General features: G+C 46.6%; 1 protein-coding gene across 2 annotated transcripts in view; it reads right to left on the reverse strand.

The window, feature by feature from the left end:
- Positions 1–6,089: 6,089 nt before the first annotated feature.
- Positions 6,090–15,239, reverse strand: part of THSD7B (thrombospondin type 1 domain containing 7B) — an 807,368-nt gene continuing 798,218 nt past the window's right edge. The window contains exons 27-29 of one of the 2 annotated variants that reach the window (XM_073634254.1): positions 13,493–13,682; positions 11,536–11,623; positions 6,090–6,873 (exon numbers count right to left, since the gene is read on the reverse strand). In XM_073634254.1, coding sequence (XP_073490355.1) covers position 6,873; positions 11,536–11,623; positions 13,493–13,682 — 279 coding nt within the window. In that variant the 3' untranslated portion in view covers positions 6,090–6,872. Of the gene's footprint in view, positions 6,877–11,535; positions 11,624–13,492; positions 13,683–15,239 lie in introns of both variants that reach the window. The other variant, XM_073634253.1, reaches the window with a different exon arrangement.

Raw genomic sequence — 15,239 nt, forward strand, 5'->3', positions numbered from 1 at the left:
GGGAGGGTAATTGTGCAGACTGGGGGAAGGGGTGGATTGTGCAGACCTGGGGGGGTTAACTGTGCAGACTGGGGGAAGGGGATGATTGTGTAGACCTGGGGGGGTAGTTGTTCAGACTGGGGGAAGGGGGAGATTGTGCAGACTTTGGGGGGGGGGGGGTAAATTAGCAGACTGGGAGAAGGGGGGCTTGTCAGACCTGGAGGGGGGTAATTGTGCAGACTGGGGGAAGGGAGGGGGATTGTGCTGCAGACCGGGGGGGGGGGGGGGCGGTAAATTGTGCAGACAGGGTAGGGGGGGGATAATTGTGCGGACTGGTGGAAGGGAGGATTGTTCAGACCTGGGGGGGTATAATTATGCAGACTGGGGGGAGGGCTGGGGGGGAGGTAATTGTGCAGACTGGGGGGGATAATTGTGCAGACCTGGGGGAGGGTGAGGGTTGTGCAGACTAGGGGAGGGGGGATTGTGCAGACCTAGGGGAGGGGGGATTGTGCAGACTGGAGAGGGGGGTAATTGTGCAGACTGGGGGAGGCAGGATTGGGCAGATGGGGGGGTGCAGACTGGGGGTAAGAGGGATTGAACAGACTGGGGGGAATTGTGTAAAATGGGAGGGGGTGGAGAACTGAGAGCAGAGCAGAGGAAACTCCTGGAGTCTTGGAGGTAGGCAGAGACAGGGCACACCATGGAATCATGACGCACGTGACTGGCTCAGGTTGTGGGGCTAAACGTTGGTTGGCAATAACTTGACCCCAGAACCAGGAGCATCACCCCCCCAGGAGGCTGTGCAAGGACGGGTGATGCTGAGCTGCCATTGCAGCAGAGGTGAGAGTCCCTGACACAGCTGACCCCCCACATCAGGCTGCACTAATGGGCAATGGTGAGGCTGCACTGATAAGGTTGAGCTGATGGGCACCGGTGAGGCTACATTGATGGGCACTAATGAGGCTGAGCTGATGGTCACTGGTGAGGCTGCATTGATGAGCATTGTGGAGGCTGCATTGATGGGCACTGGTGAGGCTGCATAGATGGGCACTGATGAGGCTGTATTGATGGGCACTGATCGGACAGCATTGATGGGCACTGGTGAGGCTGCATTGATGGGCACTGGTGAAGGTGTATTGATGGGCACTGGTGAGGCTGCACTGATGGGCACTGGTGAGGCTGCACTGATGAATTATTTTTGTTAAACCTCCTTTATTGCTATTAACATAAAATTATGTTACCACATTGTATCATATTTGTCTTGCTTCATAACATCAATATCCGTTATAAAACCAGGTGGGCATGGATGGTGAGCTGATTCGGTGGTTCAGTAAGCCACTTGATTGGACTTGCCCCCCAGGCCTAAGGCTGCCAGCCCTCCCCTGGTGATGACAGAGAAGGAGGACAGAGGGTGCCGGAGATGTCAGTGTCCAAATGTACGGACAGGAGGAGGGAGAGGGGGACACACATGGTAATCCAATCATCTGGCTGGCTTTGTGGAATATTTTTTCAACCCGGCCACCGACTCCCCTACTGACTGAACACCGAGGAGCAGCAGACGTCTGAAGAGCCACAAGCCCTGCCCCATGTATGTGATTGGAGCAGTCATCAGCCCCACACCCTGTGTCTAATCACTGCAGGCTCCTCCAGGTCTTACAAACAGTGATTGGTTGGAGGGGCGGAGCACTGAGTCGGATGGATCCCAATGTGCTTCATCAGTTTACATACCCGGGTGACATTTGAGGCACAGGGGATTTGATTTCATGGGCAGGAGCCGTACAGGGTCTGAGTCTGGATGGACAGAAGTTGAGTGTAGGGGTGTTACTGTTTTGGGAAGTGTGGGTCTGTCAGTCTGGAGGGGGGGTGAGGATGTTAGTAGTTTGTGGTGAGGAGAATCAGTCTGGGGTAGATAGGGATGGGGGGGTCAGACTCGAGAGGATGGGGTTGGAGGGATAGATGGGGGCGGGGCGGTCAGTCTCAAGTGAATGGGGGTGGAGGGTCAGTCTGGGGTAGATGGGGCGGGGTCAGTCTTGAATGGATGGGGGTGGAGGGTCAGTCTAGGGTAGATGGGGCGGGGGGGGTCAGTCTTGAATGGATGGGGGTGGAGGGTCAGTCTAGGGTAGATGGGGCAGGGGGGGTCAGTCTTGAATGGATGGGGGTGGAGGGTCAGTCTGGGGTAGATGGGGCGGGGGGGTCAGTCTTGAATGGATGGGGGTGGAGGGTCAGTCTGGGGTAGATGGGGGTGGGGGGGTCAGTCTTGAATAGATGGGGGTAGAGGGTCAGTCTGAGGTAAATAGGGGTGGGGGGAAGGGGGTCAGTCTTGAATGGATGGGGGTGGAGGGTCAGTCTAGGGTAGATGGGGCGGGGGGGTCAGTCTTGAATGGATGGGGGTGGAGGGTCAGTCTGGGGTATATGGGGGCGAGGGGGTCAGTCTTGAATGGATGGGGGTAGCGGGTCAGTCTGGGGTAGATGGGGGTGGGGGGGTCAGTCTTGAATGGATGGGGGTGGAGGGTCAGTCTAGGGTAGATGGGGCGGGGGGGTCAGTCTTGAATGGATGGGGGTGGAGGGTCAGTCTGGGGTATATGGGGGCGAGGGGGTCAGTCTTGAATGGATGGGGGTAGCGGGTCAGTCTGGGGTAGATGGGGGTGGGGGGGTCAGTCTTGAATGGATGGGGGTGGAGGGTCAGTCTAAGGTAGATGGGGTGAGGGGGGGGGGCAGTCTTGAATGGATGGGGGTAGATGGGGTCTTTATGGACCTTGCTTTGTGCACTGGTGAGCAGTCCTGTTGGAACAGGAAGGGGTCATCCCCAAACTGTTCCCACAAAGTTGGGAGCATGAAATTGTCCAAAATGTCTTGGTATGCCGACGCCTTAAGAGTTCCCTTCACTGGAACTAAGGGGCCAAGCCCAACCCCTGAAAAACAACCCCACACCATAATCCCCCCTCCACTAAATGATTTGGACCCGTGCACAAAGCAAGATCCATAAAGACATGGATGAGCGAGTTTGGGGTGGAGGAACTTGACTGGCCTGCACAAAGTCCTGACCTCAACCCGATAGAACACCTTTGGGATAAATTAGAGTGGAAACTGCGAGCCAGGCTTTCTCGTCCCACATCAGTGCCTTACCTCACAAATGCACTTCTGGAAGAATGATCAAACATTCTCATAGACCAGCCTTTCTCAACCAGTGTGCCGCGGCACACTGGTGTGCCGTCAGAGGTTCTCTGGTGTGCCGCGGGATCAGGGGAGAGAAGGGCTGTCAGATGAGCCCGATCTCCCGATCCCCTGCTGAACTGTACATCGGCACTGTGAGTAGCTCCGTCAACCTCAGCAAAGTGAGAGTAAAGTGCAGGGGAGTGTGCTGTGCTCTCTGCTTCCCCCTACAGTGCAGTACCCAGCTGAATGAGGATGCTGGAAAGGTACTGTGCTACAAGCTAGATTTGTTTTAAAAGGGCTTTATACATGTGTGTGTATGTGTGTGTCTGTATGTGTGTGTACATGTGTCTGTATGTGTGTGTGTACATGTGTCTGTATGTGTTTGTGTACATGTGTATATATGTGTTTGTGTACATGTGTATATATGTGTTTGTGTACATGTGTGTGTGTGTGTACATGTGCATGTGTCTGTATGTGTGTGTCTGTATGTGTGTGTGCATGTGTCTGTATGTGCGTGAGCATGTGAGTGTCTGTCTGTATGTGTGTGTGTACGTCTGTATGTGTGTTTGTACATGTGTGTGTGCATGTGAGTGTCTGTCTGTATGTGTGTACATGTGTGTGTGCATGTGTCTGTATGTGTGTGTGTGCATGTGTCTGTATGTGTGCATGTGTCTGTATGTGTGTCTGTATGTGTATGTGTGCGCATGTGTCTGTATGTGTGTGTGCATGTGTCTGTGTGTGTGTTTGTACATGTGTGTGTGTGTGCATGTCTGTATGTGTGTGTGCACGTGTCTGCATGTGTGTGTGCACGTGTCTGCATGTGTGTGTCTGTATGTGTGTGTGCATGTGTCTGTATGTGCGTGAGCATGTGAGTGTCTGTCTGTATGTGTGTGTGTACATCTGTATGTGTGTTTGTACATGTGTGTGTGCATGTGAGTGTCTGTCTGTATGTGTGTTTGTACATGTGTGTGTGCATGTGTCTGTATGTGTGTGTGTGTGCATGTGTCTGTATGTGTGTGTGCATGTGTCTGTATGTGTGTGTGTGCGCATGTGTCTGTATGTGTGTGTGCATGTGTCTGTATGTGCGTGAGCATGTGAGTGTCTGTCTGTATGTGTGTGTGTACGTCTGTATGTGTGTTTGTATATGTGTGTGTACATGTGAGTGTCTGTCTGTATGTGTGTTTGTACATGTGTGTGTGCATGTGTCTGTATGTATGTGTGTGTGTGCATGTGTCTGTATGTGTGTGTGTGCATGTGTCTGTATGTGTGCGCATGTGTCTGTATGTGTGTGTGCATGTGTCTGTGTGTGTGTTTGTACATGTGTGTGTGTGTGCATGTCTCTGTGTGTGTGCATGTCTCTGTGTGTGTGCACGTGTCTGCATGTGTGTGTGCACGTGTCTGCATGTGTGTGTTTACAAGTGCCTGTATATGTGTGTGTGTATATATCTTACTTTTAATCCGGACACCCCCCTCCATTCCTGTACCATCAGAACTGCTTTTGTAGGTCTTGTTTGTGATAGCAGCAAGGACTGCTTCTCCTCTGAAAAGCAACCCATGCACAGATCGCTTTTCAGAGGCATTTGACAGACGGTAAAGAGGCATTATGTTGCCTCCTCACCACCTGTTTTAATGCAGCATCACTACACTGCAACCGTGCAATGAATACAGTTGCAGGGTAGTTGCAGTGCAGCCCCATTCACCCTGGGTATACCTCCAGCTGCAGCCACAGCATGTGTACACCCCCAGCTGTTGTCTCTGCAGCTAAAGGGGAAGAAGTTGGGGGTGGTAAAAACAGCTTAACCATGTGCTTTTACCACCCCTCCAACCTGACATGTGAACAAGCCCTTGGTTCACATCTGTGTGGCTGCGTGCTGCGTGTAGGGCAGCCCATTCATTTCAATGGGCTTCCCTAACCACAAAAATTCAGGGAAGGAAGTCCCCGACCTTTTTTTTTTTTTTAAATTGCACGGCACCAAAAGCACATTTTCCAATGTGTGAGGTACCATTAAGAATTAATGGTACCCCTAAAGAGCAGGGCATTTGTCTGTGTGTCAGGAACGAGTGCGATTTTGCGCATGTTCCGCAACACACAGTAACGTGAACTAAGCCTTGGACTGGGGTGCCTCAAGACTGTAAAATACTTTTTAAGGGCGCCCCGACTGGAAAAAGGTTGAGAAACACTGCCATAGACACACTCCTAAACCTTGTGGACAGCCTTCCCAGAAGAGTGGAAGCTGTTATAGCTGCAAAGGGTGGGCCAACTCAATATTGAACCCTACAGACTAAGACTGGGATGCAATTAAATTTTATGTGCGTGTAAAGGCGGGTGTCCCAATACTTTTGGTAATATAGTGTATAGGGGGCTTTTGAAGAAATGCCTATAAAAAAATATAGGTTACTGAAGTTTATTGCCATTTTGCGGGCCCACACAAGTTTAAGGTTTGGCATGTTGGGTATTCATGTACTCATTGCAACCTTTTCTATTATATTTTACCAAAAATGTGGGTGATGTATTATTATTATATTATTATACAGGATTTATAAAGCGCCAACAGTTCGCCCAGCGCTTTACAACATGGGGCAGACAGTACAGTTACAATACAAATCAATACAGGAGGAATCAGAGGGCCCTGCTTGTTAGAGCTTACAATAATGTATTACGTTTGTTTTCCCAAAACCTCACTGCAGTGTGTTTTTTTTCTGAAATTTTACATTTCCTAGACCTTTGCGATAATATTGTGTTACAAAAACAAATGTCAACTACCACTATTTTATTCTCCAGGGTGTGTGCTTTCAGAAAATATATGTTTGGGGTTTTTGTGTAATCTTCAGGCCTAAAATGATTTTTTAAATGTGTGCAAAAAAAAGAAAAAAAAAGAAAAGACTCTGGCAGCGAAAAGGTTAATCCTTCTCCCATGGCTGCAAATAAAGGAAAAGCAAAACGGAGACAAAAGCCACATCAACATTTCCCACTTTTATTGGCAATAATCGTTTCATTCTTTTAGGTGTAGTTAGCAGAAGGCTTCACTGGTAAAGGTGTATTGACGTGACCGATTTGTACATTAGATACAAAAGTTGGGTTATAAATATATCACAAAATTTTATGTAGAAAAAACTGATTCTGCAGGTGTGCAAATGGTAACAGTTCAAATATCTACAAGAAAATATACAACTTCATAGAACCGCCTTCTGATCCTGGTCCGAGAAGCCACGCCCACTATAATCAATTACACGGACAGGAGATTCTATTACCCTCCAATCACCACCAATTGTTCATCTAGTCTGGGGGGGGGATTGTCCAATGAGACGATGAATTAGGATGCGGTAAAAGATCTCCAAGGTCTGAAATCCACAACAGATTACACAGAGATAAAATCCGGGTGGGTTTGTTGACGCATTTCATGAGATTAGATAAGATTTCAGGATGTGAGAACTGCCTGCAGCCAAAGCTCTGCTCTGAAGAACGGACATGAGCTCCGGGAGATGGCGCCATGGAAGAGCTAAAGGTTGGACCATCAATCAAAGTCTAATCTTCGGTAAAAGAACGCCGGTGGTGGTTTTATCCTCCTGGTAGAAATTCGGGGGGAGAGGTGATTTTTGTACTGAGGAGGGGTTAAGGCAGCTGATTTTTTTTTCAATTCTGAGTTGTAGCTTCGAATTTACATGTCAAAATCTCCGTCGTAGGCCAAGGTGAGCGGCTTTTGTTGAGGAAATGGGCTTTTTGGTACTTTTGGCTTTCTGCTGTAAGGAAAAAAATCGAGATAGGAAAACAGGAACTCAGCTTTATGCGACTTGAGTAGGACATGAAGAAAGGGGCAAATGTTGGTTAGCAAACAAGGTCAGGGAAATGGGGAAAAATAGGAGTATCTAATGCTCAACTCTGGCCTTACCAGTAGTACAGGCTCCTCTCCTGAATTTGCTTAGTCTGATTTCACTGCACACTGTGAGCATATCACAGTGTGCATTGGGAGATGCAGCAAGTCAGACAGGGCTTGCTTCATTTCCTGGCTGGAGAATGTCCAGCATCATCCAGCTCAAGGGTGGGCAACCTGCGGCCCTTCAGCTGTTGTGGAACTATATTTCCCATGAAGCATTGCAAGACCAGCCGTTACAAGCATGACTCTGTGGGGTTGATTTTCTAAAGGCTAATAGGCTGTGCGCTTTGCAAAGTGCAGTTGCTCCAAAGCTTAGTAAATGAGGTACGGCTTCACTTTTCAAAGAGTACCCAATCACGTGCAAGGAAAATAATAATAAAAAAAAAACAGCATTTTTGCTTGCACATGATTGGATGATGGAAGTCAGCAGAGCTTCTGCTCATTTACTAAGCTCTGGAGCAACTGCTCTTGAAGAATGCAACTGCAAAGTGCACAGTCTTTTTGCCTTTAGTAAATCAAACTCTACATGTCTCATGAGCCATTGCAAGACTGGCACTTACAAGTAGGGATGAGCCCAATGTTCGAGGCGAACGTAAGTTCATCTCGAACATCGGGTGTTCGCCGAACAGCGAACAATATGCAGTGTTTGAGGCAAATTCAAAAGCCGCCGGAACACCGTTAAAGTTTATGGGACACGAACATGAAAAATCAAAAGTGCTCATTTTAAAGGCTTATATGCAAGTTATTGTCATAAAAAGTGTTTGGGGACCCGGGTCCTGCCCCAGGGGACATGGATCAATGCAAACATTTTTTTTAAAAACGGTAGTTTTTTCAGGAGCAGTTAGTTTTTTAATGCTTAAAGTGAAACAATAAAAATTAAATATTTCTTTAAATATTGTGCCTGGGGGTGTCTATAGTATGCCTGCAAAGTGGCGCATTTTTCCAGTGTTGAGAACAGTACCGCAGCAAAATTAAATTTCTAAAGGAAAAAATGTCATTTAAAACTGATCGCGGCTGTAATGAATTGTCGGGTCTCAGCAATATAGATAAAAATCATTGAAAAAAAAGAGCATGGGTCCATTATCCAGTCCATTATCAGTTCCTTTGGGTCTGGTATGAATATTAAGGGGAACCCCGAACCAAAATTAAAAAAAAAATTGCGTTGGGGTCCCCCTAAAATCCATAACAGGGGAACCCTGCGTCAAATTAAAAAAAAAATGTCATAGGGGCCCCCCAAAATCCATACCAGACCCTTATCCGAGCACGCAACCTGCACCTTATCCCCATGTTGATGGGGACAAGGGCCTCATCTCCAAAACCCTTGGTTGTGGGGGTATGCAGTTGGGGGGCTTATCGGAATCTGGAAGCCCCCTTTAACAAGGGGACACCCAGATCCCGGCCTCCCCCTCATGTGAATTGGTAATGGGGTACATTGTACCCCTACCATTTCACAAAAAAAGAGTGTCAAAAATGGTAAAAAAGACAAGAGAAAGCTTGGGACAAGTCCTTTATTAAAAAATAAAAAAATAAAATGTCCCATGGATGTAAATTCACGCCGCCCGATGGACCAAAAAAGAAAAAAAAAAAAAAAAAGGGCAACCGTTACGCCTCCATGGGAGGCTCTCGCCGACTGACGCTTCTTCTCTGTGACAGTTCTTATATAGCTGAGGGCGGGGCCTCTCGGTGATGTAAACGGGTGACCCCGCCTTTCTCTGACGTCACGTGGCCTCACTGGGTGGCCCCCCCTCAGTTATATAACAGCTGTCATCGAGAAGAAGCGTCACTCGGCTGGAGCCTCCCATAGAGGCGGAGCTGGTGCAGCTTTTTTTTTTCTTTTTTCGTTCCATCGGGCAGCGTGAGATGGATGTACATTGCGGGACATTTTTATTTTTTAATAAAGGACTTGTCCCAAAGTGTCTCTTGTCATTTTTACTATTTTTGACACTTTTGTTTGTGTATTGGCAGGGGTACAATGTACCCGTTACCAATTCACATGGAGGGGCCAGGATCTGGGGGTCCCCTTGTTAAAGGGGGCTTCCAGATTCCAATAAGCCCCCCTGCCTGCAGACCCCCACAACCACCGAGCAAGGGTTGTGGGGATGAGGCCCTTGTCCTGGGCCTGGTATGGTCCAGGAGGGGGGGCACTCTCTTGTCCCCCCCTCTTTCCCTGCGGCCTGCCAGACTGTGTGCTCAGATAAGGGTCTAGTATGGATTTTGGGGGGGGACCCCTACGCCATTTTTTTTATTTTGGCACAGAGTTCCCCTTAAAATCCATACCAGACCTGAAGGGCCTGGTATGGAATTCGGGGGGACCCCCACACAATTTAAAAAAAAATTTTGATTGGGGGGTTCCCCTTAATATTCATACCAGACACAAAGGGCCTGGTAATGAACTGGGGGGGGACCCATGCCGTTTTTTTCAATGAGTTTTATCTATATTGCCGAGACCCGACAATTCATTATAGCCACGATCTGTTTTTTTTCCTTTAGAAATTTAATTTTGCTGTGGTACTGTTCTAAACACGGGAAAACTGTGCCACTTTACAGGCATACTATAGACACCCCCCAGGCACGATATTTAAAGGAATATTTCATTTTTATTGTTTCACATTAAGCATTATTAAAATCACTGCTCCCGAAAAAACGGCCATTTTTGATCCATGTCCCCTGGGGCAAGACCCAGGTCCCCAAACACTTTTTATGGCAATAACTTGCATACAAGCCTTTAAAAAGAGCACTTTTGATTTTTCATGTTCGTGTCCCATAGACTTTAATGGTGTTCGCGTGTTTGTCCGAATTTTTTGCCTGTTCGCAAGTTCTGGTGTGAACCGAGCCGGGGGGTGTTCGGCTTATCCTTAGTAGCCACCACATCTGGACTGGTAATCTGCATTTCAGTTTTGATTCTTGGTTTTAGATATAGTTTTAATTTTAAACATTACAACTACTATATTCAAATCTGAAAGAAGAAAATGGATGTTATTTATAACGTTAAAGCAGTTGTAAAGGATCTTTTTATATTTTATTAAAATAATAAACATGTTATACTTATCTGTTCAGTGCAATGGTATTGTGGCCTTAGAGCGGTACCGAACCTCCTCCTCTTCTGGGATCCTCCGCCACCATTCTCAACTCCTCCTCTTTTTTGTGTGCCCTCATAGCAAGAGGCTTGCTATGGGAGCACACCTGCGGCTCACTCCCGAGCCAGTCTCTGTGTGTCCATAAACACACACAGCTTGGCCCGGGCCACTCCCGCCTCTCCCTCCTTACAGGATTTGACTGACAGCAGCAAGAGCCAGTGACTCCCACTGCTGCCTCTGTGTCCTTTGACGAGAGGACCAAAGACCGGTGCCGCTGCAAATGGGCACAGTGCTGGATTCGAGATAGGACTCAGGTAATTAGGTAGGTAAGTAAGAGTGATGGGACCTTTTTTTACCTTAATGAAGGAAATATCTTGGCTTTAGAAACACTCTAAGGCCCAGCTCCAGCTAAAATGGGTTAGAGCCTTTCTCTGGTTTTTATCGCCATCTGTGCAGTGAGATGTGAAATGTTCCCACAGGGACACAGATAAAAACAAAAACACTTATAGTGGAAGATAGTTCAGAACTATCCTTACCTTCCTGTCCTGATGATGTATTTCTAGTCCAGAAACAGGAAGTGAGCTCACAGAAAAAAAAAAACTGACATTACCTAGGTGGATGCCGCATTGGTCCCCACCGGCTCTAAGACTGAGAACCGAACGATCAAACACTGCCGATCGCTCGGTTCTTGTGAGGTAAAAGGAAAGCCCAGTATCCAATCAGAAGTAATTAAAAGGTGAACGGTCATTTTTATTGGAAATAGTAGAGTATGATAAAACCAACGCGTTTCAAGGAAACAAAAACTCCCCCTTCTTCAGGGCTCCTGCTCTATGCTATGATGGATGGAGATGTGCCCAAGATGGTGTGTCTGTGACACTGGGATCCGAGCGACTGCAGCATGGCTCGCTCGGTGCAGCATCGCTCGGTTCTTACAGCTCCCTGAGCAGAGAGCTGCTGACTGTCATTCACCACTGTCTGCTCTGTCCCCCCCCTACACTCACTGGAGCGCTGGGCTGTGGGGGGGGGGTGGGAGCAGCCGGCTCAGGCGCTCGCTGAAAGGCTGAGCCCGGTGGCAGTCCAGGCATGTGGGTGGATCCCGACCATATAGTGGCGATCTTTCCTCAGCCTGGACCGGCTCTGTGAAGTCAGCCGACAGCAGGCTTCTGCCCGCTGTCTGCTGAAAATGGGTCACAGAAGTGCAGAACGAACTACACTCCTGTGATCCACAGGAGAAGTACAGCCAAATGAGCTTTGGCTATACTTCTTCTTTAACTTTTTCTTACTCCACGAAAACTAAACAAAAAGGCTTTTAGCTTGAGATAGGCAACAATACATCATCCCTATAGCAGGCATGGGTCTTCAGTTATCCTCTACAGATTCAATTCAACCTGAATCGAATGGCAAGATCTATAATTTTGGCTGTTGTTACCTAAAAAGTTAGTACTTACCAGACCAGGTAAGAGATGATGATTAGGATAACCAGGATAAGAAAACTCCCTGCACACATAACATAGACCCAAAGACTCAACCGACCATCTGTAAAACAAAAAACAAATCATATCAACCAGATTTTTACAATGTTAATAAATAGCTTGTACAAAAACACCCAAGGGATAATAGGATTTATAGTGGGCAAAACCATAGCCGCCGTGATCTCAGAGGAGAAGACGACAGATGCCAGATGCCTGCCGCAGCCTGTCCACCAGCCCGATGTGCCCGCCGATGTAGTAAGTCCTGGTGAACTGGCAGACAGTGGCGGGAGGGGTTTGGGGGGGGGGTTGTTTGCCGCCCCCCCCCCAAACAAAAAACCACCAGCCGCCACTGTCCAGGACTCCTTATTCTTCTTTACACTGAAGATAATCCTTAAAGACATTGGCTGTATGTTTTGGGTCGTTGTCGTGCTGCAGAATACATTTGAGGCCAATCACGCCTCCCTGATGGTATGGAATGATGGATAAGTATATGCCTGTATTTCCCAGCATTGAGGACACCATTCATCCAGACCAAATTCCAACTCTGCTGACTTCCATCATCCAATTGTGTGCAAGCACAAATGCTGTTTTTTTTTTGGCACGTGATTGGGTATTCTTTGCAAAGTGGAGCTTTTACTAAATTCTGGAGCAGCTGCACTTGCAGAGTGCAATTGCACTTTGCAAAGTGCACAGTCTATTTGGCTTTAGTAAATCAACCCCATTGACACTGATGTTAATTAAAAAAAAAAAAATTAGAAAATGCCCAAAATATACTGATCCTGAACTTTGACCCTGACCTTGACCCAAACACTAACCCTGGCACTAACCTAGATCAAACCTTGATCTAGGTATTTTTTTCTTTCTTTATATTTATTTATTTATTTTTTTACACACACTTTTTTTTCCTCTCTGCAAGGAAAGAGAAAGATACATAGGGGTTGATTTACTAAAGGCAAATAGACTGTGCACTTTGCAAAGGGCAGTTGGACTCTGCAAGTGCAGTTGCTTAAGAGCTTAGTAAATGAGGTAAAGCTTCACTTTGCAAAGAATAGCCAATCACATGCAAGGAAAATTTTTAAAAAAACAGCATTTTTGTTTGCACATGATTGGATGATGGAAGTTAGCAGAGCTCTCCCTCATATACTAAGCTCTGGAGCAACTGCTCTTGCAGAGTGCAACTGCACTTTGAAAAGTACACAGTGTATTTGCTTTAGTAAATTAATCCCATTGCATCTTCTCTCTCCATTCGCAGAGAGAGAAACACAGGGGCGGGCTTCATTCGGAGGCTACCACAGCGATTAGTTGACCTGCAATTGGGAGTCCCATGTTCCGATCGTTAGTACAGGGCCAGGGGTTCACAGTGAGACCCCGATCTCTGTGCGGCAGGCTCCCAGCACAAAGGGGGATACGCATATATGCGGCCCCGTGGAAAAAAGCCCAGTCCAGTGGAGCCACATATATGTGTTGCATCAGCGGGAAGGGTTTAAAAAGCCCCTAGAGGTTATCTGTGCATGTGCTTTAGAGGGGCCCCTTGTTACTGTTTTCTTTTTTTTTTACAGAAAAGAAAGACAGCAAACCAATAAAAAAAAAAAAACAAAAAAAAAAACAGTGAACAAAATGTAAAACTAAAAAGATGTAAAGTGACCGTACACAAATACCAATCAAATACACAAAAAATGAAACTAGAACTAGCCTAAATACACCCTCCCCCAAACAAAACCCTACACTCCCTTAATAATAATAATAAAAAAAAAATCTGTTCATCATTAGCCTTGAACAGAGTAGGGCAGGTTGGAAACACTCTCAGGTTTCATTGGTTGTTGGTATCAAGAACTCCCCTCTTTTCCTGCCCTGGTGGCAGGGATGAACTCCTGTGGATGGCTAACCTGTGCTTTCTTCTCTGGCCCATTCCCATACATCTTCTTGTACTTGCCTTGGTCAAATAACTGAAAAGACCAGTTGAAGATCTCGGGGAGATTGGAGTCTACAGGTTTGCTCCTCCCAATGAAAGTTTTCACGTCTGCTTTCTTGGATTCACTGCCTGGAACCTTCACGCAGTAGTCCAGAACACCGCTAGAACGCATGATCTGTGTGTACCCGTCTTCGCAACCACACACTCCGCTCTATAGGGAGGAAGGCAGACAACATCAGCTAATAATCACAACATTAAAATCTATTGCAGTCTGTATTTCAGCAAACTGTATTCACGAAAAGTTGTGCGCACTACTCGAAAGCCTAAAAGCCAGGTCACTGTTCAGAAGAAGGACTGAGTGCCATAAACCAGGGAGTGCCTCAGCCCAGAAAGCCAAACAGCGAAGAAAGAGAAGCTGGCGGAACTCCTATAAAATTCACATTGCTAGCAACTTTATTGGTCTAGATCAGATCAGCGGTCTCCGAACTTCAGCCCTTTGCTTGCCTTAATCTGGCCCTTGGGGCATTAATCCTCTCACTGACGCCAAAAATGTGGTATACAGGCATACCCCACTTTAAAGCTGGAACGTGCAAAATCAGGCTCACTTCTACATAGAAACCAATGAGCTTCCAGGTTTTTTTCCCAAAGCTTGATTGAACAAGCTGGGGTTAGAAGCTCATTGGTTTCTATGTAGAAGTGAGCCTGATTTTGCACTGTCCAGCTTTAGTAAATAAACCCCATTGTGTACTTAAAAGTGGGGTATGCCTGTAATTCCTGTCACTGACACCAAAAATGGGGCACTATTCTTCCCACCGACACCATCAAAATGAACAAATTCCTCCCACTGACACCAACGATGGAGCATAATTCCTCCCACTGACACCAATGATGGGACAGAATTCTTTCCAGTGACACCAACGATGGGGCACTATTGCTCCAACTGACACCAACAATGGGACACTATTCCTCCATCTGATCCCAACAACTGGGAACTATTCCTTCCACTGACATCGATGAGGAGGCACTAGCTCTCCCACTGACACCAAAGATAGGGCATAGTTTACTCCCACTAGATGCCAGGACATTTTCTACTCCCACCAACCTTAGTCCGACCCCCCTAAAGTCTGAAGGACAATTAACTACCCATTTGTTTAGAAAGTTTGGAGACCCCTGGTCTAGGTAAACAAGCAAGTAGCCCCCTTATGAGACTTCCTTTTCTAAAGCATTTTGCCCACAAGCCTGGGCTTGAAGAGGTCCTCTACTGACCAACAAAGTTGCCTGCAGTAGAACTGTAACAGGATGTCATCAACTTCTCTTCTTCACCCAACAGAATCCAACTTTCATTTCTGTAGAGTAGGTTAGGAAATCAAAGGAATCAGTTGACTGATTCCTTTGATAATTTTATAATTTTATAATTTTGGTTGAATCGAGATTTATTGAAGTCTACAAGGTAACAAATACAACAGCTTTAACTATAAATTGCAGAGGTGCCCACAGATATTAAAAAGCTTCCGATGTGTCTAAAAACAACAAATTTCTATGGGGCAATTTTAGATATCGCCAGCTAAACCATATCTATAGGGAATAGGACTGGGCAGGTAGAAAGTTTTGTCTGATTGCTATTGTTTGAGCCCTGATAAGTCAGTGCACCCCTGTTCTGTAAACCAAATTCTAAACGTTTTATGATAAGGGACCCGTCATTTCTAGCTTAAAGGTTTCTATTTTACTACATAGATAGATAGATAGATAGATAGATAGATAGATAGAT

This window comes from Aquarana catesbeiana, linkage group LG06 (genome assembly GCF_042186555.1).
Source record: "Aquarana catesbeiana isolate 2022-GZ linkage group LG06, ASM4218655v1, whole genome shotgun sequence".
Taxonomy (NCBI): domain Eukaryota; kingdom Metazoa; phylum Chordata; class Amphibia; order Anura; family Ranidae; genus Aquarana; species Aquarana catesbeiana.